This window comes from Dendrobates tinctorius, unplaced genomic scaffold (genome assembly GCF_039654945.1).
Source record: "Dendrobates tinctorius isolate UK_male_01 unplaced genomic scaffold, ASM3965494v1 ptg000254l, whole genome shotgun sequence".
NCBI lineage: Eukaryota > Metazoa > Chordata > Amphibia > Anura > Dendrobatidae > Dendrobates > Dendrobates tinctorius.
In genome coordinates this window covers 9,138,099-9,163,901 of record NW_027361921.1, presented here as the reverse complement: position 1 = coordinate 9,163,901, position 25,803 = coordinate 9,138,099, and the positions used below count along the sequence as shown (strand labels likewise).

The 25,803-nt window shown below is 41.5% G+C and overlaps 1 protein-coding gene across 8 annotated transcripts in view; it reads left to right on the top strand.

Annotated features, from left to right (window-relative positions):
- TNRC18 (trinucleotide repeat containing 18) overlaps positions 1 to 25,803 on the top strand; it is a 753,175-nt gene that overhangs the window by 356,470 nt on the left and 370,902 nt on the right. For 7 of the 8 annotated variants that reach the window (XM_073558135.1, XM_073558141.1, XM_073558137.1 and 4 more), the window contains one exon: positions 10,482 to 10,607. The exons of the other annotated variant lie outside the window; for it this stretch is intronic. In XM_073558135.1, coding sequence (XP_073414236.1) covers positions 10,482 to 10,607 — 126 coding nt within the window. The remainder of the gene's footprint in view (positions 1 to 10,481; positions 10,608 to 25,803) is intronic. 8 annotated transcript variants of the gene reach the window in all.

Below are 25,803 nucleotides of genomic sequence, written 5' to 3'. Positions count from 1 at the left end.
CGTTTTTATTGGTGGCCTTCTTTGTCTCAAGATGTCCGAAGTTTCATCCTCTCCTGCCCATCGTGTGCCAAGAACAAGGTCCCACGTCAGCCACCCTCCGGTTTTCTGCATCCACTTCCAGTTCCCACGGCTCCGTGGCAGCATATCGCGATGGATTTTATTACGGATCTACCTCGTTCCTCAGGTCACACGGTCATTCTGGTGGTCGTGGACCGCTTCTCCAAGATGGCCCACTTCATCCCTCTGCCCGGTCTACCTTCCGCTCCTGACCTGGCGAGAATTTTTATATGTCATGTCTTCCGGATTCATGGCTTCCCCAAGCAGATTGTCTCGGACAGAGGGGTTCAGTTTACCTCGCGTTTCTGGAGGGCTCTATGCAAGCTGATGGAAGTAACATTGGACTTTTCCTCCGCTTATCACCCTCAGTCCAACGGTCAAGCGGAACGCACGAACCAGATCCTCGTAGCATACCTCCGACATTTTTCCAACGCCCATCAGAACAATTGGTCCAGCTTGCTCCCTTGGGCCGAATTCGCTTACAACAACCATACCAGCGAATCCTCCGCCAAGTCGCCTTTCTTTACGGTCTACGGTCAACATCCTAGTATACCTCTGCCGGTACTCCCGACCTCGGGTGTGCCGGCAGCCGATCTTCTGACCGAGGAGTTCTCCAGGGTCTGGCAGGAGACCAAAACCGCACTTAAGCGAGCACGAGACGGGTTCAAGAGGCACGCCGATAAGAAACGCCTGGATTCTCCGCTGTACCACCCTGGGGATAAAGTTTGGCTATCCTCAAAATTTGTTCGTCTCAAAATTCCCTCCTACAAACTAGGTCCCCGCTACATCGGTCCCTTTGAGGTTCTAGCCCGTATCAATGACGTTGCCTACAAGCTAAAACTCCCCGCTTCACTGCGGATTCCTAACTCATTTCACGTTTCCCTCTTAAAACCGGTCATAATCAACCAGTTTCATGCTTCTACTGGCAGCACTCCCGCGCCCGTGTCCGCACAGGATGTCTTTGAGGTTAAGGAAATTCTTGCTATGAAACGATCTAGAGGTAAAACTTTCTTTTTAATTGACTGGAAAGGTTTTGGCCCTGAGGAGAGATCCTGGGAACCCCGGGAGAACATTCAAGCCCCCCAGATTTTAGCTAAGTTTCTTTCCGGCCGTGGGAAGAGGGGGCGTAAAAGGGGGGGTACTGTCACGCTTACCGTTTCCGCCGGCTCCACGCTCACCGTCCCCGCCTCGTGCTCGGCTCCTGCTGCCGCCTCTCTGTCGGATCCCGCGTCGCCCGTGGCCTCCGGGAGCGCCCGCCGCCTCCGGCGCGCTCCCGCGGCGGGCGCGCGCTCTCCTGCACTCCTGTCCTCTGCCCCGCGCTCTGTCCCGGCGTTCTGCCCGGGGCGCATGCGCGCCTTGCGCTCCAGATCCCAGTACAGGCCAAGCCAGGCCTTCTCTCCGCCTTCCTGACCCTGCTGACCTGACCCGGAACTCCTGTCTCTATAAGAGGCAGCCTCTTCCTCCAGATCACCGCCTGATCGTCACTTGTCTCTTACTGTAACTCTGGCCCCAGCCTGCCTGCCATTTCCTGCTGCTCCTTCCCTTTCCTCGTGCACCCTGTTTAACCTGGCCCTTGTGTTCCTCCCAGTGCCCGCCATCTCGTGTCCGTGTCCAGCCTGTGCCTGCGTCTGACCCGTGTCTTGCCATTCCTGCCTTGCCTGCCTGTATCCTTCAGCCTCCGTTCCTGGCTTCCAGTCCTGCCGGTTCCGGTCCAGCTCATTCTGCCTGCCTGCTGCATCTCCTGTTGTGCCCCTCCGTCCTCGGGTACCAGCTGCCGTGGTGAGTAGTTTCCCCTGGGCCTGTCCCTAACGCTCCCTGTATAGGGGGTGGCCCACCTGGTCCGCTCGCCCAGGGGAGGTTCGCTTGCCGCGGTCCAGTGGGTTCACCCTTGGGAACCATCACATCAGTAAGGGGATTGGTGATAACAGAAAAATTCTTTATGAATTTTCTGTAATAATTAGCAAACCCCAAGAATCTCTGAATTTACTTCAAGCATTCAGGTCTAGGCCACTCCAGTACCGCCTAAACCTTTCATCGGGTCCATCTCAAACCCATCACTGGAAACAATGTACCCTAAGAAGCTAATTTTCTGTACCGCAAACTCACATTTATCCAGTTTAGCAAAGAGTGTGTTTTCTCTCAGAATCTGCATAACCTCACGGACTCTCTGCCAATGCGACTCCAGGTCGGGCGAGTAGATCAAAATATCATCCAAATAAACTATAACACTCCTACCGATCAACTGCCTCAGAATGTCGTTGATGAAATTTTAGTAGAAACTGAAAGAAAAGGGCGCAATAGGGTCTTACCCGAGAAAAATAAAGATATAAGACAATGATTTATACTCACCCTCTGCAGGAGAGTATCAGGCATAAAGGAACAAAGGTCAGCTTGCTGCACATCCAAATGACCACGCCGTGGCCATAAATCTTCAGATTCAAGCAGGGAATTTTTATGGATTAAACGTGCGCTACCAGACCATCACTCCTCACAAGTTGTGTGGTTAATACATTTATTTCCCTACGCGTTTCAAAGTTAAAAACTTCTTCCTCAGGGGATAGGGAAATAAATGTATTAACCACACAACTTGTGAGGAGTGATGGTCTGGTAGCGCACGTTTAATCCATAAAAATTCCCTGCTTGAATCTGTTGATGAAATTTTGAAAGAACACCGAAGCATTTGTAAGGCCGAAAGGCATTGCTAGACACTCAAAATGACCTTCTGGGGTATTAAAGGCTGCCTTCCATTCATTGCCTTCTTTAATCCGCAGCAAATTATATGCCCCATGGAGATGAATCTTAGAGAACCACTTGGCTCCAACTAATTGGTTAAACAAATCCGGAATTAGCGGCAAGGGGTAAGGATTGCGCACAGTGATCTTATTAATCTCCCTGAAATCCAGACACGGCCTAAGACCCCCATGTTTCATTTTGACAAAAAAGAATCCCACAGCCACAAGGGACTTAGAGGGTCTTATATGACCTGCAGCAAGACTAGTCTGAAGGTGATCCTCTCGGGTATCGTCAGATTAAATAAACGACTCTTAGGGAGAGTAGCACCTGGTAAGAACTCAATAGCGCAATCGTAATCTCTATGCGGTGGTAGAGCTTGTGACTCAACTTCAGAAAATACTTTCCAGAACTCCTGAATGGCTTCAGGTAGCTCATTTTTCACCACAGCAGCAATGTGTACATCACAACATTTCCCATAACACCCCTAACCCCAGGATTTTATCGTATTTGACGACAAGTCCAGTACAGGATTGTGCATTTTTAACCAGGGTAACCCCAGGATAACTGGAAAAGGCAATTTATTTATTGGTACAAGCAATTCTAAAGATTCCTGGTGTTTCATAATCACAGTGACTGGAAACCCGGTGACCTTTCGAGAAACGCACCCATGCTCTAGCGGAGTATTATCAATCGCCACTACAGGAAAAGGGGATGATAAAGATAGCAGGTGCAGGGTATGCAATGAGCAAGTCTTTAACCCAGTAATTCAGACCTGCTAAAAACTGACTCTTGAGTGCTGGATCATTCCAGCTGACTTCTGCAGACCATCGTCTGAACTGGGTACAATATCCCTCAGCGTCACCAGAACCCTGTTTCAGCCGTCTGAGTTTAGCCTTGGCTGTAGCTACCCGATCTGGATCATCATATATTAACCCCATAGCAGAAAAAAACATTTCTACTGACACCAAACAAGGGTCATCTGGATGCAATGAAAATGCCCAAACTTACGGCTCCCCTCGCAATAAGGACATAATCCCCACAAGCTGTAATTCAGCCCCTGAAGACCTGGGTCTAAGCCGAAAATAAAGTGAACATGCATTTTTAAATGAAAAAAATTCCAGTCGTTTACCAGAAAAACATTCAGGCAAACTCACCTTAGGCGTTTCAGGGCTGACTCCTGGGCAATTACTCACATGCTGTTGTAAGCTGGAAACTTCCATTAGCCGTTGCAGGCGTTGAGCGAGATCCTGAACGCAGTACATTTTGCAGAAATCCGGGAGGGCTTTTTTTTTTTTCTTTACTTTTTCGGGCTGGACAAACTGTTATGATTCTGCAGCACAGGAATGGGGTAGAAGGGGGAAAACTGACCGTGCACTACGACTTGGCTGATACCCTACAATGGAGTGGGCGACCCATTCCTGCGAATAGACCCACCGACGATCCTAGGTTAATCTCAAGCGAAGACCTTTAGATAGGGGGAAGGGGGTCCCTGAAAGATCTAAGGACTGGGTGCAAAAACGTGTCACCTCCTAGAAGAAGACAAAGAGAAGGCTGCATAAGCAAACTGAAAACAGAAACTAAGACTAGCAGAACTAGAGATCCCAGCACTGCACTAAATAAACACACAGAAGGCAAAAAAAAAAAGCTCCAAGCCAGAACTCAAGCTGATTAAAAACTGTTGTCCAGCAAGGAATGGGAGCCAGGTGCAGATGAATAAAGGTTGATACAATCACCTGATCCAAGACAAACCCAGCACCGGAGGAAAAAGACCAGCAGCCAGAACACTACAAGAAAATGGCGGATAGTCACAAACTGAACAGATTCTAACAAAAGGAGGACATCAGTAAACCAGTAAACAAATTTGGCATGTTTTTCAACGCTTTCATATATCATTAACAATAACAACATGGAAGAGGCCAGGAGCCATTTGGTGAGCTGCATTTCTTGCTACATGTTCACAGACTTACCAATGGAAAAGCCAAACTTCACATGTCAGAAATGCAAGCTTGTGTTCCTGTTGGAGAAAAAGTTGCAAAATCTAGAAGAGAGGTTAGCTACATTGAAAATCATTAAGGAAGGTGAAGAGTTCTTAGACAGAGCAGAATTATCTCTTCATGGTACAGAAAGAGAAGAAATTCGAAGTGCACCTGAAGAAATAGAGAAATGGAAGCATGTGACCCAGAGAAGCAGGAGGGTTGGGAGGCAGTCAGCACCCATACTGCTCAGGAATCGGTACCAAGCTCTCACGCAGGAGAGCGATGAAGAGATACATCAAGAGACTTTGCCCACAAAGAACAACCTTTTACGCCCTCAGAGTCCTCCTGGATGGAGAAAGAAAAATGTTTTGAAGAAGAAACGGAGAGTTGTGGTAATGGGGGATTCCCTGTTGAGCGGAACAGAGGCCACTATCTGCAGACAGGATATAACCTCAAGAGAAATGTGCTGTCTTTCAGGTGCAAAAATTAAAAAGGTGTCTGACAGGATATCAGGACTCTTCAGACCTACAGATGACTACCCTTTCCTGACAAATGACACCGCAAGAAAGGACCTGGAAACAATCTGCAGTGACTTTTAAAACTTATGTAAGAAAGTGAAAGAACTGGGAGTGCTGGTGGTTTTCTCTTCCATCCTCCCAATGGATAGCCATGGAACAAGGAAGTGGAATAAGATTCTGCAGGTGAACAACTGGGTAAGTAAGTGGTACCGTCATCAAGGATTTGGATTTCTGGATCACAAAGTGAATTACCTATACGATGAACTACTTGCTAGAGATGGGGTGCACCTTACGAAGACTGGAAAACATGTATTTGGAAGTTGCCATGCTACACTCATAAGGAGAGCTTTAAACTAGATCAATGTGGGAAGGGAAGCAAAAGTACTTGAAGAAAAAGGGGGAATCCATCTCCAAGGAATAAAATCAATTTCTATAATTTAATTCCAAAGATGTCAAAAATGTCAAATGTTCAAATGTCAAAAACATACATCACGCAGATACCGGGTATACTGCTGAGAAAAAGTGCCTGGCTGAAACTGAACGCGTTTCGAACACACACGTGTTCTTAGACTCAGTTGATTATACACAGGCATGAGACCTATTTATATAAATGGATCAACAGGTGTGTCAAAAAGATTTTAACAAAGAACAACAACAAATATAAATACAATGCAAAAAAATATATATATATATGCAAGAAATATGCAAAAATGGACCTATATTAAGCAAATATCAAAAACACGTACAATTTTGAGCAATGAAAAAATTAATAATGTAACAATTATTTTTTCAAGTTTAGACCCAATGGAACTCTTGTATTGAGCCAGTAAAAACCGAAGTCGTCTTTATCCCGAAGTCTCCTCTCTCTGTTGCCACCTCTTGGATCCACATGTATCTGTTCAATTGCAAAGACTTGTAAAAACGTTGTCTGTCTGTTGTGATCAGTGACAAAATAATTAGACAGATTAGAAATATTTCGAGTAGAGGGATGTGATATATCATACAAGTGTTTTCTGATTCTACTTTTCAGATTGCGAATAGTGGAACCCACATATAATTGCATTCAGAACATTCCACTACATAAACTATATACTGTAAGTTTTTTCATTTTTTGCTATCTGAAAAAAACATGGTCTTTTTAGAATGTGTGCAGGTTTTGCAAGGAAAAGAACCGCACCTATAAAAACTTGTGGTGGATAGCCAATGAGCTGAATTTTTACTGAAGATAAATTGGATAGTTCTGTACTTCCAGCTATTGACAATGAATTTAGTCGAAAACATTTTTTGGGACAAAACTCTCTTTTGTTTTTTTGGATTTGAGTACTCCAGAAATTTCATCAACTGAACAAAATTTTGTTTCTGGTTTTAAGGTTGAAAATCCTATCTTTTATCCAGTGCAAACATGCACGAATTCAAGGGGAACTGGAACTATTATCGCAGGAATAGAAATATGATGTCATTGGAATCACTGAAACTTGGTGGGATGATACATATGATTGGAATGCAAGGCTAGAAGGATACAGCTTATTTGCGAGAAACAGACTTGATAACCGAGGAGATGTCACATTGTATGTTAGAAAAGCATATATCTGCACAGAGATAAAAGCTTCAGAGACTGGGAGTTCTGTAGAAACTGGATAAGAATACAAAAAGAGAGCAACGGAAAGGACACCATTGTAGGCATTTACTACAGGCAAGCTGAAGTTATGGATGAACTCTTTATGCATCAAATGGCCAAGTTCTCCAAAAAAATGACATACTGGTCTTGGGAGATTTCAACTATCCAGACATTTGTTGGGATTCTCTCTCGGGCAAAACACAGGTCAAGCAAATTTTTATCTTCTCTTGCTGACAACTTTATCTTTCTAAAAGTAGGGGAGAAAACAAGGGGATCTGCTACCTTGGATATAATCCTTATAAACAGGTTGGTAATGGTTGAGGATGTAACAGTGGCTGGGACCCTAGGAGTTAGCGACCATGCTATTTTAGAATTTTGGATAACTAGAGGAGGAAGACCTGTGAAGACTCAAACTTAAAGGTTAGGTTTCAGAAAGGCAGATTTTAGGGGACTCAGAAAGAGAATCGGAGGGATCCAATGGCTGGATATCCTTAAGGACAAAAATGTCCAGGAAGGATGGGAGTTTTTGAAAAATGAGATTCTCAAAGCAAAATCATTAACAATTCTGAAAAGAGGGAAAAATAGAAGGCATTTAAGGAAACCAGGATGGATTTGGGGGATATGTCAAAAGTAAAAAAAAAAAGTCAAAGATGCTATATGATTTTTACAAGATGAAAATGATGAAATGGTAAGAGAGAATATTGAGAAGGCCAAACTTTTAAATTCCTTTTTTGCATCTGTTTTCTCTCAGAAAGGAAATGTACCATCAACTGATCTTCACTGTCCTCTTAAAGGAATAGAAGAACCCAGGCTATCTATAAACAGAAAGATAGTGAAGGAATACTTAGCTAGCATAAATGAATTCGAGTCTCCAGGTCCAGATGAATTACACCCCACAGTACTGAAGGAGATAGCAGAAGAAATTTTTAAGCTACTCTCCATAATCTTGGAAAATTCTTGGAGATCAGCAGAAGTTCCAGAAGACTGGAGAAGAGCAAATGTTTATTCAAAAAGGGGAAGAAGGTGAACCCAGGGAACTGTAGACCGGTGAGTCTGACTTCTGTACCAGGAAAGATCTTTGAACAAATTATTAAGCAAGATGTATGCACCTGGATAAGAATGAAGTGGTTTATCAGAGTCAGCTTGGGTTTGTAACTAATAAGTCATGTAAGATTAACTTAATTTCCTTCTAGGACAGAATCACTGACTGGGTGGATCAGGGAAATGCTGTAGATATAGTAATCTTGACTTCAGCAAAGCATTTGAAAAAAGTATCTCACCCCGTCCTTATTGAAAAAATGACCAAGTATGGAATGGTCAATGCAACTGTTAGGTACATACATAACTGGCTTACATACATAACTGGACGATCGGCTCCAAAGAGTGGTCGTAAATGGCTGCACATCCAGTTGGAAGAATGTCTCAAGTGGGGTACCACAGGGCTCTGTCCAGGGCCCTGTATTGTTCAACATCTTTATGTATGATTTAGATGAAGAAATTGAGGGTACACTGATTAAATTGCTGATGACACAATGTTAGGAGGTATAGTTAATACTAGAGAAGATAGAGGATTCAAAAAGATATAAATAAACTGGGGCAGTGGGCAGCAACTAACAGAATGGTTTTTAACAGGGAAAAACGCAAATTACTACATCTGGGCAATAAAAATGAAAAAGCATGTACAGAATGGGAGGAATAGGGCTAAGCAACAGCACATGTGAAAAAGAATTGGATATACTAATAGATCATAAAATAAGCATGAGTCAACAGTATGATGGAGCAGCAAACAAGGCAAATAAAATTCTGGGATGTATTAACAGAAGCATACAGTCTAGATCTTGTGAAGTCATTAATCCCCTCTACTCTTCTTTGGTCAGAACTCATCTGGAATACTGTATCCAGTCTTGGGCACCACATTTTAAAAAAGACATCAATAAACTGGAGCAAGTTCAGAGAAAAGCGACCAGAATGGTGATCGGTTTGCAAACCATGTCCTATGAGGAATGGTTACAGGATTTGGGAATGTTTAGCTTGCAAAAAAGACTGAGAGGAGACTAAATAGCTGTCTACAAATATCTCTAGGGCTGTTTCATTGTAGAAGGATCATATTTATTCTCATTTGCACAAGGAAAGACTAGAAGCAATGGGATTTAACTGAATGGGAGGAGACACAGATTAGATATTAGAAAAAAAACTTTTTGACAGTAAGGGTGATCAATGAGTGGAACAGGCTGCCTCGAGAGGTGGTGAGCTCTCCTTCAATAGAAGTCATCAAAATGAGGCTGGACAGACATCTGTCTGGGATAATTTAATGAATCCTGCTTTGAGCAGTGGATTGGACAAGATGACCCAGGAGGTCTCTACCAACTCTACCATTCTATATTTCTATAAGTACTTTCCTTATTCCTGCTTTCCTGTTCACTCCATAAGTTCTGAGATGAATGCAGGCATTCTTCCCTGTGTGTTTATTTTTCCCTTTGTCTGTAGAGGAGGAGCTTCATTACTTATCATGAACATAAACTGCAGCACAGATTCCTCTCATTGAAAAGTCTAGACCTTAGATCAGGAATAGGACCCGGAAGTCTTCATATGCATATGGGTCATAGACGCAGGGAAAAATACCAGCGCATGCGCAGTAACGATTATCTGCTTTGCCCACAATTTGGCACAGCAATACTGCACAAGCGCCGGAGGCCTTTGCAATGAAAATACCCAAAAGTGACACCATTCTAAAAACTTCACCCCTCAAGGTGCTCAAAACCACAGTCAAGAAGTTTATTAACCCTTTACGTGCTTCACAGGAACTGAAGCCATGTGGAAGGAAAAAATGAACATTTAACTTTTTTTTCACAAACATTTTACTTCAGAACCATTTGTTTTTTATTTTTACAAGTGTAAAAAGAGAAAATGAACCACAAAATTTGTTATACGATCGCAACACCGGGGTCTGTAAAAACTGTCCAAAATGTTCTCTGGAGTCTCTGCTGACTCCGGTAGCTGAAACCCTGGTAAAATTCCAGCGCAGTGTGGACGCTATAACCTTGTGACTCTGTGCCCACATTGAGTTTTTGTAAGCGTTTCCACAGCGTTTGAGCCCGATCAGACGCTGCAAAAACGCTTAAAAGAAGCTTCCCATTAAATTTAATGCATTTTTGGCTTTTTGTGCCAATGCATACGTTTTTAAAAATGCAACATGCTCATTAATTTGCGCATTGCTCCGCGTTTATACCCATTTCCAATGTTCCCAGAAACCGCGTGGAAAAAAACGCTTGTTTTTTGTGCAAAAATCGCGCAAAAAATGCGTGGAAATAAAACGTGCGGTTTCTGGGAAGGAGTCAGGTTTTCTGGGCGTTTAAAAATGCTAACGTGGGCACATAGCCTAAACCTCAGCACTGTTAAAAAGCGGCACTGTGGTTTAAGTACCCTTAACTACAGCCGTTAAAAAGCGTATCGGCGGTCGTTAAGGGGTTATTGAGATTTTAATTTTGCCTCTTTAACATGAATTAATAAAAATGTCTTAATTGTGTTCTATTGTATTCTGCAACCAAGTTTTATATTATATTCATTAAATCTTTTTAGGGAAAAATCTGATGAGAAAGTGAAGACCTTAGCAAGGAGAGGTCCTGGTAGACCAAAGAAGCGGAAACGTGGACTACATTCTCTATGTCCTAACCAAGAAAGAATGAAAAATTGCAACAATAGAAAGTAAGGGTGCAGTGTAAAGTACATATGCCACTCATGTACATGTAAATGATAAAGAATATTTAAATCTAGCAAAGTAAATGTCAGGTGCTAGTGATCTAACACTTCATAATTTTTAAATGTGTGTTTCTTGATTTTAGACAATTGTTCCTAGTCTAACGAAGTTTTATGACAAAAATCAATTGCCCCAATCAGACCAATTATTCAAGAGTTTGGTTTGATGTCAAAATCTCAGAGGGAGATATGGAAGAAGAGAGAGCCACATAAATGGGGATGTTGGAGCAGGGGTAGGAGGGACATCTTCAAATGCATCTGTATCTACTTCATCATCTTTTTTGGAGAGGAGTGCAAGAACTGGTTATTTCCTGAGAACCAAATTAAACCAATTAAAGGACAAATTTGTCCTCGCACTCTTACCAGGGAAGAATATGTTGTATTATTAAAGGGCTTAAATTTTGTACCTACCAACGAATTCAGTAGTTTGAATGGGTTAAAGACCTTAATCTGTTCTGTAGGAAATTAAAACGGAGGAAATTTTTTAGTAATAATGACCGGGAAGAATGTTACCGACAGAGTCTACAGGAAGATGACATAGAGGGCTATCAGGCCCTTTTGCGAGTTTTGAAGGAAAATGATCAGAACCATGATAGGGGAAAGAGGCCCTTTTTGGAACTCAAAAATAAGTGTCAAAATGCCGCGACAAGGAGATACCACCACTATACCGTAGATGTTTTTCTACAACTGGTGGAAAGGGATCTATGCAGATTACCATCAGTTGATAAAAATGGACCACAAAATCTAACAGGGAAATTGTAGCACTGGAAGGTCTCAGGAAATTGAACAAATTATAATAAAATCATCAGATAAAGGTGGCAACATGGTGATAATGAACCATCCTATATATTTAGATATGTGTAATGACATTCTAAAAAATAGGAGCACATATGAGGTCCTTAAATTGGATCCAATGAATGAATATACGGGAGTCTTATCAAAAATTCTGGAGGGGGCACTTGAGAGTGAGTTGATAACTAAGAGCAAATTTGATTTTTTGTTACCAACATCCCCTTTGACAGCAATCTTTTATTCATTGCCCAAAATCCACAAGGGCCTCAGTCCCTTGAAGGGTCGACCCATAGTGTCGGGAGTGGATTAATTGATTCAAAATTGTGGAGTGTATATAGATAAAATCCTTTGTCCTTTGGTTCTGTCTCTTCCCTCATACATCAGGGATACCTCCGACCTACTGCAAAAATTGGAGGTACTACACGTAGAGAAGGATACCTTACTTCAATTGATGTGGAAGCACTTTACAGTAATATCCCACATCAATATGGGATTCAAGGGGTCCACCATTTTTTAAAGAAGAGATCCATTGTCTGCTCGAGACACAATGAGTTTATTTCTCTCCTGGATTTCACTCTCTCCCATAATACCTTTACTTTTGATGGAAAGTACTTCCACCATCACAGGGGTACTGCGATGGGGAGCCCCTGTGCTCCATCATATGCAAATTTATTCCTGGGCTGGTGAGTGGAAACAGTAGTCTTTGGGGAGGATATCAGTTGGTGGCATCAATATGTAACAATTTGGTACAAATTTATTGACAACATCTTTTGTTGTCTGGACAGGCACAGGGGATCAAATTAACCATTTTGTTATGGAGCTTAGCAGAAACAATATTGGCTTGGGCTTTACATCAGAGTTTAATGAGAACGAATTGCCATTTCTTGATATTTCCATTAAAAAAAGATCTAAATGGCAATTTAACAACAAATATTTATGGTAAACCAACAAGTACAGATAGTCTCCTACATTGGAGTAGCCACCATCCTGCCCCACAAATGGAATCCCCAAGGGCCAATTTTCCAGATTAAGAAGAAACTGTTCTGACATCAGGACATTTCAGTATCAGGCAAGGGATATGTTCAGGAGATTTAGGCTATGTGCCCACGTTAGCGTTTTTAAATGCTCAGGAAACTGATCCCTTCCCAGGTAACACACGTCTTTTTTCCGCGCGTTTCTTGCTCGTCTTTTGCACAAAAGATGCGCCTTCTTGACGCGTTTTTTGATGCGCGTTATCTGGGAACATTGGGGAAGGCTAAAAACGCTCAGCAATGCGGAAATTAATGAGCATGCTGCGTTTTTAGCCGCTAAGCGATTCCTGAGCGTTTAAAAACGCATGCATTAGCACAAAAAGCCAAAAACGCATGCAAATTAATTTGAAGCTTCTTTTAACCGTTTCTGCAGCGTCTGAGCCGGCATAAACGCTGCGGAAACGCTTAAAAAAATGCAACGTGGGCACACAGCATTATGGAAAAAGGGTATCCAGATCATGTTGTGACTCGGGCCTACAAATGTGCTGAAGAAGAGGATAGACAATCCATATTACGTAAACGTAGATAAGAAGATACCTCTATTGAGATTATGGGGATCATTAGCACATTTGATCATCAACATGGGAGGGTTAGAAGTATCATTGAAAGACATTGGGACGTTTTGAAAATAGACCCAGATTTGAAGGACATTGTGGGGGATTATCCTACTATCACTTACAAAAAGTGTAAATCTATATAAGAAATGCTGGTACACTATAAGAAACCCACAGCTAAAGGGACGTGGCTTGATAGAAAACCATGCGTTTTTTTTCAAGTGTGGAAACTGCAATTTTTGTAAGTGGATGAAACCCAATAAGTCTTTCACCAGGGAGTTGGTTAACCAGGGAGATCTTGACAATCTCAAATTTATACATAGAACATGAAGGAGCAGCATCCGTTCCAGGTGAAGAAACCTTATAGCTTTATTCTGCCATCAATAGATACAACGTTTCGACCAAAACATGGTCTGTATCAAGTACAACAAATAAAGCATGGAGCGGCCATATTTAGTGTGGACAAACCAATCACCATTAAGGAAACGCCCCTCAGTCAAAAGTACATATAATTCATCATATAGAGCATCAGATATATAGAGTAGGCAGTGCATTATACAAAACACAATGTACAATTATACAAATATAAAAAATCACATCAGCAAAAGGCAAAATTATTTGTAAACAGAGCCCAAAAGACGATCACCCAATCACCATATAGCACAGTGGTTGCTATTGTGATAAAACACCAATCACTGTCCCTCTAACATGGCCCACTTATTCAGACCAATAGAAGCGCTGTATAGCGTTAGTGCCTAAAATCTGGCCAATTGCTGCGATCCATACAAAGTAAAACGGAATAGCTGCCATAAATACCTGTGTAGTGGCCGACAAATAGCTTGCGGTGGCGCCGCGCAGCCGCAGGAAAGACCGAGATAGGTCGAAATCTCGCGATGCATCCACGTCAGGGACACCACGCAAGCGCGATGTCACGGACAGGACGCCATCAGCAAGAGCCCGCCCCGCTCTGCCCACCTACAACCGCGCATGTGCACAGGCTCCCATCATGTCAATAAGCCCTATCCATGGCACAAACACAGCGGCTCAGTTCAGGGCATCAATCAGAGAATGGAGGATGTCACATGACAGGTCACATGGCCTGCCATGTAAACAAATCCTCTGTCACCGCCAGAACACCCACAAACTCCGCCAAACTAATGGGTCAAAAGCCAATATAACCAAATCCATGGCAATATATTGGCAGCAATCACATATAATGACAATATACAAGCAAATTTTATGAATGGAACGCTTAATCTTTATTGCATAGCAATGACAATAACAGTAGCATATATGGAAGGACAGAGGGCATAGGGATCGGACAGCAAAACACAACAAAATAAACAATGGTGCCTTCAGGACTGCTCAATCCCTATATCCTCCAATCGTTCCCCAGACGCCACCTAAAGCACAGAAGACATATAAAATTAAAATCAATAAAAATATTTTCAATGTACACACTTGACAAAAGAGAAGGATGTCAATACAACTAGAGGGTCAGGGTTTTTTTTTTACCGGGTACAAATAAGTAAATTATAATCCACATTCAAACCCCTCGGTTGTAGTGTATCTAAAGTGGATATCCACCTTAACTCTTTCTTCTTCAAAAGTTTAACCCTATCCCCACCACTCCTCAACAATGGGACTCCATCAATCACTCTAAAACGTAATTGGTTGACAATGTTTGCAATCAAAAAAATGCTTAGGTACAGGTAGATCTAAAAGTTTAGTTCGAATGGTGCTTTTGTGTTTGCTAATCCTTGCCCTGATCTCCATGGACGTCTCACCCACATACATGAGCCCACAGGGACAAATGATCAAATAAATAACGAAACTTGAAGAGCATGTGTATCTCTCGTTTATGAAAAACCTTTTGCCCGACCGTGGGAGACTAAAGCTATCCTCCTTGGTGGGCACAATGTTAACTGAAGTGAATTTTTTGTAGGGCCTATATCCGCCTTTACAAGTTTATCTTTCAAATTATGGCCCCGTCTGAGAGAATTGGCCTACTGGTAAATTCACTAATCTGTGGTAAACCCTTCTGTAGAAGGCTCCAGTGTCTATTTAAGATCCCCCCAATTCTATTACTCACTGGGCAAAAGGTAGAATGGAACACGTTTGAAGGTCCTCATGCCTCGTTTATGACCCATATCATCAGGAGTCAAAACCAAAGCTTTTTCTTTGTAACGTTTGACATCCTTAACCGGATAACCCCTCTTAACAAATTTATCACACATCTCCTCAAGTCTTGAATCCATTAAAGCCTCATCCTTCACAATTCTCCTAACTCGCAACATCTGACTCCAAGGTGATGATTGCTGTTGTAAAGGAGAATGCTATTCCTATCTGTTTCCTTCATAAAAAGATCAGTGCATAAAACTCCATCTTGCTTATACACCAGGGTATCAAGAAATTGAACTCTATCAGTAGAATGCGTCAGAGTAAATTTCAATTCAGGGATTATACTATTTAACTCTTCCTGAAATTTCAGCAAATCATCACAACTGCCATCCCAGATACAAAAAATGTCGTCGATGTAGCGCCACCAGGCTCGGACATGGCGCCAGTAGTTAGAATAGTACACATGCTGGTCCTCAAATACCGCCATGTAGATGTTTGCGTAAGTGGGGGCCACATTGGACCCCATGGCGGTACCCCTCACCTGCAGGTAAAAATCATCCCCAAAAAGAAAATAATTCTTCCTGAGGATGAAACCTAGCAGGGAGAGGACCAGCTGGCACAACGAGAGGCCATGTCAGAGCCTGACAGAACCACATCGGCGGCATGTAATCCCCTATCATGTTCAATGGATGTGTATAGGGAGACCACATCAAAAGAGGCCAATACCATATCAGAAGTCACTTTACAATCACTAATTTTACTCAAAAAATCGCTAGTATCTACAGTGTATGATTTTGCAGATATAGCAAAATGTCTCAGGACCTTATCCAAAAAGATGGAAGTATTACTAAAAATTGAACCCCTCCCCGACACTATAGGGCATCCAGGAGGGTTCAATAAATCCTTGTGGATCTTTGGCAAGGTATATAGAAGTGGTGTTACAGGGTTTTCAATCATCAGAAAATCAAAAAGTTTCTGATCAATGAGTCCATTATACAGGGGCTCACTGATCAAGAGCCGAAGCTCATTCGAGAATTGCATAGTAGGGTCACAAGGTAATTTGGTATACACGGCTGCATCTGTTAGCTGGCGTAAAATCTCTGCCTTATATTTAAAGGTATCCATTATCACTACAGCCCCACCTTTGTCTGCACTCTTAATAGTAATAGCAGAATTTTTAGACAATTGTGTTAAACCCTTTCTTTCAGCGCTATTGAGGATTCCCCCTCTAGATTTGCAAGAATCCTTCTTCAACTGAAGAAAATCCTTTTCCACCAATTGAATATAGGCTTCAAAAAAATTGTTTTTAACAGGAGGCTGAAAATTACTTTTATTATACAAACCAACACCTTGTAAGGTGAAACCACCAGAGACCACATCATCAGACGTGGAAAGTGTCCCATGTTTGTCAGAAAAATAGGTAGTCAATCTCAGTCTCCTAAAAAAAAAAAAAGCAAAAAGATCATATTCGATTTCAAACCAGTCCGGTGAATTCATAGGGCAAAATGTCAGACCTTTAGACAAGCAGATTATACATATGAGGATATATTTACCACCAGACTTTGATGTCTCATAAACCCTTCTTCTTCACCTCCGTATTGCGTGTCCTCACTGGGCTGTTGCGTACAGACCCCTGTGTGCCTCTTCCTCCTATGTTTCCTCCCTCTGCGACGGAATTTCCTTTTGTTGTATATTTGTCCATCTTTTCTTTCCCTAAAAAAGTAGAAGTTGAAGGTGCACTCACACTAGAGTCATCTGTGGAATCTGACTCCGCTGTTGTGAAACCAAATTTATTTTGATCCTTTATCTGTTGTTTCCTCTTCCTTCCAGATTTGGCAAATCTGTCCCTTCTGTTATATGTAGAGTTCTGTATACCAGCATGCCATGAAAAGACACGGCCAGATTTATAGTCCTCCGCTTCCCGGAACCTATTGGTTCTCTTGGTCTCCTCTATAGCACTACGGTATTTAACCAATTTCTCGTCCAACTGGACCTTGAAGACGTCCACGTCGTGTGCTGTCATCTGGGCTGATAACTGCTGTTCGGTATCAGATATCTTCTTACTGATAATATCCATTTCACTGTGAAGAAACTCGATGTTTAAAAGCATTAAATCAAATGCAAATTTATTTGAAATTGACTCAAACCTCTTGCAGAACTTTACATTATCAGCCATCATTGTCGGTCGTAGATGTGGCCGCAAGCCACGTGGAATCCTATGCATCTTATAGTATTCACATAATGTAGTGGCATGTAGCTCAAAGGAAATGAGTCTCCTTTTTTCACTCTCATATTTTTTCCTGAGCATGTCTGCAGTGGGTTTGTTTAAAAAGGACATACCAACCTGAGTGCCAGATAGAATCCATATTGCATCATCCTCTGTATAAGAAAATGTCATGGCAGTATCCAGTTCACCCACCTCTGGATTAATGGATTCCATAGTAGATCCGGTGCACGCTTGCTAAGGTCCACAGCACTGAAAAAGAGAATACAGCCGACAGCACACGAACTTATAGAACGCACGCTCCAAGGATCCCAGGACCTGATAGGATCAACGGCATACATAGCACATGAAGAAGGAGCAGCATCCGTTCCAGGTGAAGAAACCTTATAGATTTATTCTGCCATCAATAGATACAACGTTTCGGCCAAAACATGGTCTTCATCAAGTACAACAAATAGAGCATGGAGCAGCCATATATAGTGTGGACAAACCAATCACCATTAAGGAAACGCCCCTCAGTCAAAAGTACATATAATTCATCATGTAGAGCATCAGATATATAGAGTAGACAATGCATTATACAAAACACAATGTACAATTATACAAATATAAAAAGGGAAAAAGGTCGCACTCTGCGGGATAATGATGAATGTTTATTGACACTGAATTACATGTCATGGGACCCGTAGAAGCGCTCGAGTAGCGTGAAACGGCCGTAGTCAGCCATTTGACACACTCTCCTTCACATCTCCGACGTGACATGTAATTGTGTCAATAAACATTCATCATTATCCCGCAGAGTGCGACCTTTTTCTCTTGGAAACTACATTCGTCTTGCTACGATGTCAAGCACCCGGGAGTCCTGGATGTGAGCTCTCCGCCTGCTGCCAGCCACGGACCTTAGCACGGTAACAGCGGTGCCGTCCGCTTTCTTGCATTGACAAATATAAAAAGGGTTTACCACAGATTAGTGAATTTACCAGTAGACCAATTCTCTCTTATAGACGGGGCCATAATTTGAAAGATAAACTTGTAAAGGCGGATATAGGCCCTACAAAAAATTCACTTCAGTTAACATTGAGCCCACCAAGACCTGGAAATTTCCCATGTTTAGGATGTGCTAGCTGTGGGAATATGATTAAGGGGGATAGCTTTAGTCACCCACGGTCGGGCAAAAGGTTTTTCATAAACGAGAGATACACATGCTCTTCTAGTTTCGTTATCTATTTGATCACTTGTTCCTGTGGGCTCATGTATGTGGGTGAGACGTCCATGGAGATCACGGCAAGGATTAGCAAACACAAAAGCACCATTCAAACTAATCTCTTAGATCTACCTGTACCTAAGCATTTTTTGATTGCAAACATTCTGTCAACCAATTACGTTTTAGAGTGATTGATGGAGTCCCATTGTTGAGGAGTGGTGGGGATAGGGTTAAACTTTTGAAGAAGAAAGAGATAAGGTGGATATCCACTTTAGATACACTAAAACCAAGGGGTTTGAATGTGGATTATAATTTACATATTTGTACCCGGTAAAAAAAAAAAACCCTGACCCTCTAGTTGTATTGACATCCTTCTCTTTTGTCAAGTGTGTACATTGAAAATATTTTTATTGATTTTAATTTTGTATGTCTTCTGTGCTTTAGGTGGCATCTGGGGAACGATTGGAGGATATAGGGACTGAGCAGTCCTGAAGGCACCATTGTTTATTTTGTTGTGTTTTGCTGTCCGATCCCTATGCCCTCTGTCCTTCCATATATGCTACTGTTATTGTCATTGCTATACAATAAAGATTGTTAAGCATTCCATTCATAAAATTTGCTTGTATATTGTCATTATATGTGATTGCTGCCAATATATTGCCATGGATATGGTTATATTGGCTTTTGACCCATTAGTTTGGCGGAGTTTGTGGGTGTTCTGTCGGTGACGGAGGATTTGTTTACATGGCAGGCCATGTGACCTGTCATGTGACATCCTCCTTTCTCTGATTGACGCCCTGAACTGAGCCGCCGTGTTTGTGCCATGGACAGGGCTTATTGACATGATGGGAGCCTGTGCGCACGCGCGGTTGTAGGTGGGCGGAGCGGGGCGGGCTCTTGCTCATGGCGTCCTGTCTGTGACATCGCGCTTGCGCAGTGTCCCTGACGTGGATGCATCGCAAGATTTCGCCCTGTCTCGGTCTTTCCTGCGACTGCGCGGCGCCACCGCAAGCTATTTGTCGGCCACTACACAGGTATTTGTGGCAGATATTCCGCTTTGCTTTGTATGGATCGCAGCAATTGGCCAGATTTTTGGTGCTAACGCTATACAGCGCTTCTATTCGTCTGAATAAGTGGGCCATGTAAGAGGGACAGTGATTGGTGTTTTATCACCATAGCAACCACTGTGCTATATGGTGATTGGGTGATCGTCTTTTGGGCTCTGTTTACAAATAATTTTGCCTTTTGCTGATGTGATTTTTTATATTTGTATAATTGTACATTGTGTTTTGTATAATGCACTGTCTACTCTATATATCTGATGCTCTACATGATGAATTATATGTACTTTTGACTGAGGGGCGTTTCCTTAATGGTTATTGGTTTGTCCACATTATATATGGCCGCTCCATGCTTTATTTGTTGTACTTGATAAAGACCATGTTTTGGTCGAAACGTTGTATCTATTGATGGCAGAATAAAGCTATAAGGTTTCTTCACCTGGAACGGATGCTGCTCCTTCATGTTCTATGTATGCCGTTGATCCTATCAGGTCCTGGGATCCTTGGAGCGTGCATCCTATAAGTTTGTGTGCTGTCGGCTGTATTCTCAATCTCAAATTTATGATCATTGAGGTGGTAAAACCAAGCCCCAGAGGAGGTAACCATGATAGATCCATTTTGAGACGAGAATGTGAATGGATCTTTAAGATGGACTCTCTTCATCCAAAAGAGTTGAATGAACAAATGTTTATCTGCTTCATTTAGATTTAGATTTCCCTGATTAAAAGGGTTAAATGACAAAATTTTGCTGTATTTGTTTTGTTTAGGCTTATTCAATTGTTCTGAATATCAATATAGAAAGTCTTTACAGTATCAAATGGTTCCAAACAGAATATCAAATCAATAAATGTGAATCTGGACAATAAACACTGACCAACTCACATAACATGAACCATAAAACAATTGGTTTAGTTTAAAAACAATTATTTTATTGGTAATACATATTATAAAATTAATGAACCAATTAGCAACAAAATCATATATAAGGTGCCTCAAAAAATTAGAGAGGAAATACAGTCACCACATTGCTTATATGTACATTTGGACCATTCACCATAGATGTAACCCAAACAAGGACATATTACTCATTTACACAGTTCAAGTGAAGTTAGAAAATTATCAAAATAATACTATATCCCCATAGTGGGCATCTTCTAAGGACCTATTTGCAAATGACAGCATGAATCACTGTACACATGAATTCAAATTGTCTTTTGTTAAACAGAATAGTAACATAAAATCACCTGGTATAGATAATGTATGCATAGGATCTCTATGAAAAGCTTAACATGCAGAGTGTAGGTACTATTGCACTGCATGTCTGCACTAATCAAGAAGAATATAGGTGCTATTGCACTAATTACCTACACAAAATGTATTGCTTCTGCCTTTTAATGCTACGCCTGAACATAAATAGTAATTACCCAAGCAAGAAATAGATCCGTTTCGTCATTTCTTCCACACGCCCCCTGAGGAAGAAATGACGAAACGTGCATTGGGGTGAGGGAAAGACGCCACCGGCACTCGGCACTTTAGTTGGACCCAAACGGACCTACCGTACTTCTTGCTTAGGTAATTACCATTTGTGATCTCTTTATGTTCAGGCGTAGCATTAAATGGCAGAAGCAACAAATTTTGTGTAGGTAATTAGTGCAATAGCACCTATATTCTCCTTGATTAGTGCAGACATGCAGTGCAACAGTACCTACACTCTGCATGTTAAGCGTTTTATAGAGATCCTACATACATATTACCTATAGCAGGTGATTTCATGTTACTATTCTGTTTAACATAAGACACTTTAGTTGAACCCAGACTAGAGGGTCTTACTATCGACCTCAAATCCTCTTTGGCTAGTATAGATGTAGAGGCACTTTACTCGTCTATTCCCCATGTTTGTGGTTTGGAAGCGGTGAAGTATTATTTAAACATGAGGGGGTGTCAACATCAGGAACACAGCCATTTTGTTTTAAAACTTCTTTGATTCTGTTTGACACGGAATTTTTTCACCTTTAACCAGAAGGTCTACCACCAGCTAAGGGGGACCGCCATGGGGAGTCCATGTGCGCCGGCTTATGCTAATCTCCTCCTTGGCTGGTGGGAAGAGACAGTGGTTTTCCGTGATGATCCTATCGATGGGATGTCTATGTGCCGTGTCCCAGAGTTATGGACACGGTACATAGATGATATTTTCATCGTATGGAAAGGCTCAAGAGATGACTTTGGAAAGTTTGTGGCAGAACTTAATCACAATGATATTGGGTTGTTCTTTACATATGTGATTGACGCATCAACTTTACCCTTCTTGGATATTCTTATTCATAAGAATGACAGAGGGGAGCTGCTGACATCTACATATAGGAAACCCACATCAACTAACTCCTTACTACATTGGAGTAGCCATCACCCTCAACATCTAAAGAGAGCAATCCCGAAAGGACAGTATCTCAGGGTGCGAAGAAACTGTTCCAATATGTCTACTTTTGAGTCACAGGCTAGGGACTTGAGGGATAGGTTCCTTGACAGGGGCTATCCCCATATTGTTCTAAAGGAGGCCTATCAAGGTGCAAGTAGTTGTGTACGTTCTGAATTGTTGAACCCTACTGTAAAGAAACCAGAAAATGACACCCTTAGATTTATCACCACATTTGATAATGGGGCAATCCCAGTGAGAAATATCATAAAAAAACACTGGTCAATTCTACAAATGGACTCTGATATTTCAGCTTATTTGGGCAATAACCCAACAATTACATACAAAAAATCACGATCTTTGAATGATCGACTGGTGCATAGCCATTTTTCTGGTCCAATTTTGAAAACATGGCTGCACAGTGATGTGGTGGGTTCGTATAAATGTGGACATTGCGTGGCCTGTCAGCACATCTGTACAGGTAAAAACTTTGTGAGCAATGTGACAGGCAAGAATTTTTCTATCAGACACTTTATGAACTGTAGCACCAAGGGTGTCATCTATAAGGCTACTTGCATGTGTGGACTTGAATATGTGGGAAAGACAATCCGAGAGTTTAGGAGAAGGATTGGGGAACATGCGGGAGATATCCTACATAAAAGGGATACCCCGATTTCTCGTCATATTCATAGCCTTCATGGAGGTCAAGTCGAGCATATTAAATTCACTGCTATTGATAAGGTATTTAAACCAAAAAGGGGAGGCAACTGGGACCAGTTGCTGCTACAACGAGAAGCCAAATGGATTTTTTATCTGGACACGGTTGTGCCCAGAGGCCTGAATGACCAGATAAATTTTAATTGTTTCATTTGAATTCCTTCCTTCATTCTGTTTTCCAATCCCCATTGACTATTACTATTTTGCCTAATCCCTGGTCACCTGTATAATAGGATTTGCATTTGCATATATACTAATTTGGTTGCTATTGTGTGGTCCCTATATGTATATTCTTTTAGGTTCCCTGCTATATACCATACCCTTTTTTTTTTTATTTATCATTATTCTATCCCATATAGTCTATCCCATACGTGATATCCATTTCTCTTATATATTTATATATTTTTAATTGGTTATTATTACGATTTGAGGAATGGTTATTAATGGAACTGATTTGTCCAATGTATGGTTGCCATTCTGTGGGTGGACACTTTGAATTGATGCACTCCATAGACGCTCATGTGACATTACAGGAAATTACATCTTAAATCGATGCACTCCAGACGCTTATGTGACGTCACAGGAAATGACATGAGCGTTTCAGGAGAGTGGGCGCGCTGGCTAGCGTGCGCTCCAGTGCCCGGAAGTATGGGCGGAGAGAGCGCGCAATCCACTATTGGAGGTGGATCTCTTTCTAGCCGGAAGTGATGTTCATTGGGTGTGGGCGGCGTGAACGCGCGGCTCGGCATACACCAGTCTAAGGACAAGCGAGCGTGCACGCCATTGAATATCACGGTGCGGGCGGCGTTACTGCGCCGCTCGGCATTCTACAGGTGAGCGCGCCCGCCATAGATTATTCCATACACGGGAGTGGGCGGTGTATTTCCCGCCATCTTGTTGGTGGCACATCTCGGATGCACAGTTTGTTTTTGTTTTGTGTGCACGCCTACTCCACAGAAAGTGACGCACACTGATGACAAACACTGTGGACTATCATGTTGGTGGCTTTCCCCCCTTTTTTTAAAAGGTAATTACAAACAGGTATGATTTTGGGAGCTTAATGGGTCCCACAGCTGATTGAATTATAGCAACATATGTTATCCATCTTGATGATTATATAGGAAGTATTGTTTATAAATATGCCCGTTTTCCTTCACTCTCTGCAGACAGCATTGAGAGTAGTAGGTCATGTCTCTCCAGCTTTAGCACTGTGGCACTTTAGGACAAGCTAGTCCCCTGAGGAATTCGCTTGGATGAAACGCGTTGGGACAAATACCCCCCGTTTTAGGGAAAGTGCAGGGCATCTGTAATAGGGTTAGCTGTGGACTGCCCTTGTCAGGGCGGGAGTTTTTTTGGGGATTAGATGATTGCTAGCCCCATAGGGATTGACAGGGTATTGTCCTCCCAACTTCTTTGGTTCAAAAAACATGGTCTTGTTTTGATCACCGAAGACTCCCGTCCTTCTTTCTACTTTGGGTGAGATCATTCCATTTTTTATTATGTTTATGATCTCACTTTAATGATATATATATGTGTAGCCAATACCATGGGCTGTTAACATTTCGTATCTATATGCAAAGATTTGGTCAAGGCGTGTAAAAAATTGTATCCAAAAGTCGCCTTTTCCATGTCTCCTTGTTGTCTAATTGTATTTAGGTAACTTTAAATGGTCAGTTGGGGCCTGATTTAAATGCTATATTATCAGGTGCCTTATTCGACTGCTCTTTTTATGTACTTGGGTGACACATCTTTTTACTTTTTATATTAGTAAAAGTTATGTTTTAATTTCATTGATTGCTTTATATTTTGAACCCAGACTGACCTATTTCTTGCTTGGGTAATTACTATTTATGTTCAGGTGTAGCATTAAAAGGCAGAAGCAATACATTTTGTGTAGGTAATTAGTGCAATAGCACCTATATTCTTCTTGATTAGTGCAGACATGCAGTGCAATAGTTCCTACACTCTGCATGTTAAGCTTTTTATAGAGATCCTATGTATACATTATCTATACCAGGTGATTTTATGTTACTATTCTGTTTAACAAAAGACAATTTGAATTCATGTGTACAGTGATTCATGCTGTCACTTGCAAATAGGTCATTAGAAGATGCCCACTATGGGGATATAGTATTATTTTGATAATTTCCTAACTTCACTTGAACTGTGTAAATGAGTAATATGTCCTTGTTTGGGTTACATCTATGGTGAATGGTCCAAATGTACATATAAGCAATGTGGTGACTATTTCCTCTTTAATTTTTTGAGGCACCTTATATATGATTTTGTTGCTAATTGGTTTATTAATTTTATAATATGTATTAATAAAATAATTGTTTTTAAACTAAATCAATTGTTTTATGGTTCATGTTATGTGAGTTGGTCAGTGTTTATTGTCCGGATTCACATTTATTGATTTGTTATTCAATTGTTCTGTTGCCATATAGAAAATACTGACTTACTAGCCAAATACCTGTTCTCCCTTTTTATGGGATACACAGATTACTGTGATTCTATGAGTTTTGTCTGCTCTGCTGATAACCTGAGAGGGTCTATTTTAAATAATCTCAAAATCCAGGTATTAAATTTAAAATCTGGATAATGAGTCATTGTACTCTGTACTGTTTGAGAAATCAGTTTATATATTGAGGAAGAAGTTTCTTTCTGCTCATGATAAATAGATTATAATTTCTTCCTCGGCAGCATACTATATGTTAAAAACTGTTTTTGATTCTTATAACACAGCGGATTGATTAATACCGGAGACACTATGAACCGGAAGTCAAATTGACGTACACTTGTGCGTTCCATTTTGGGCATGCGCGATAGGAACCTGTGACGATACCGGAAGTTGTCATCAGACTTCCGTGCGCTCCAAGTTGGAACGCAATACCATTCGGACGTGACATCCTGTTATGACATGGGGGAGGACCTTAAAGTGAAGCGGGCTAGTTAAATGGAGCGTGACATCTTATCTTGCGCATCATTTTTCCATCAGAATGCAATATTTTACATTGTGCCTCCTGAT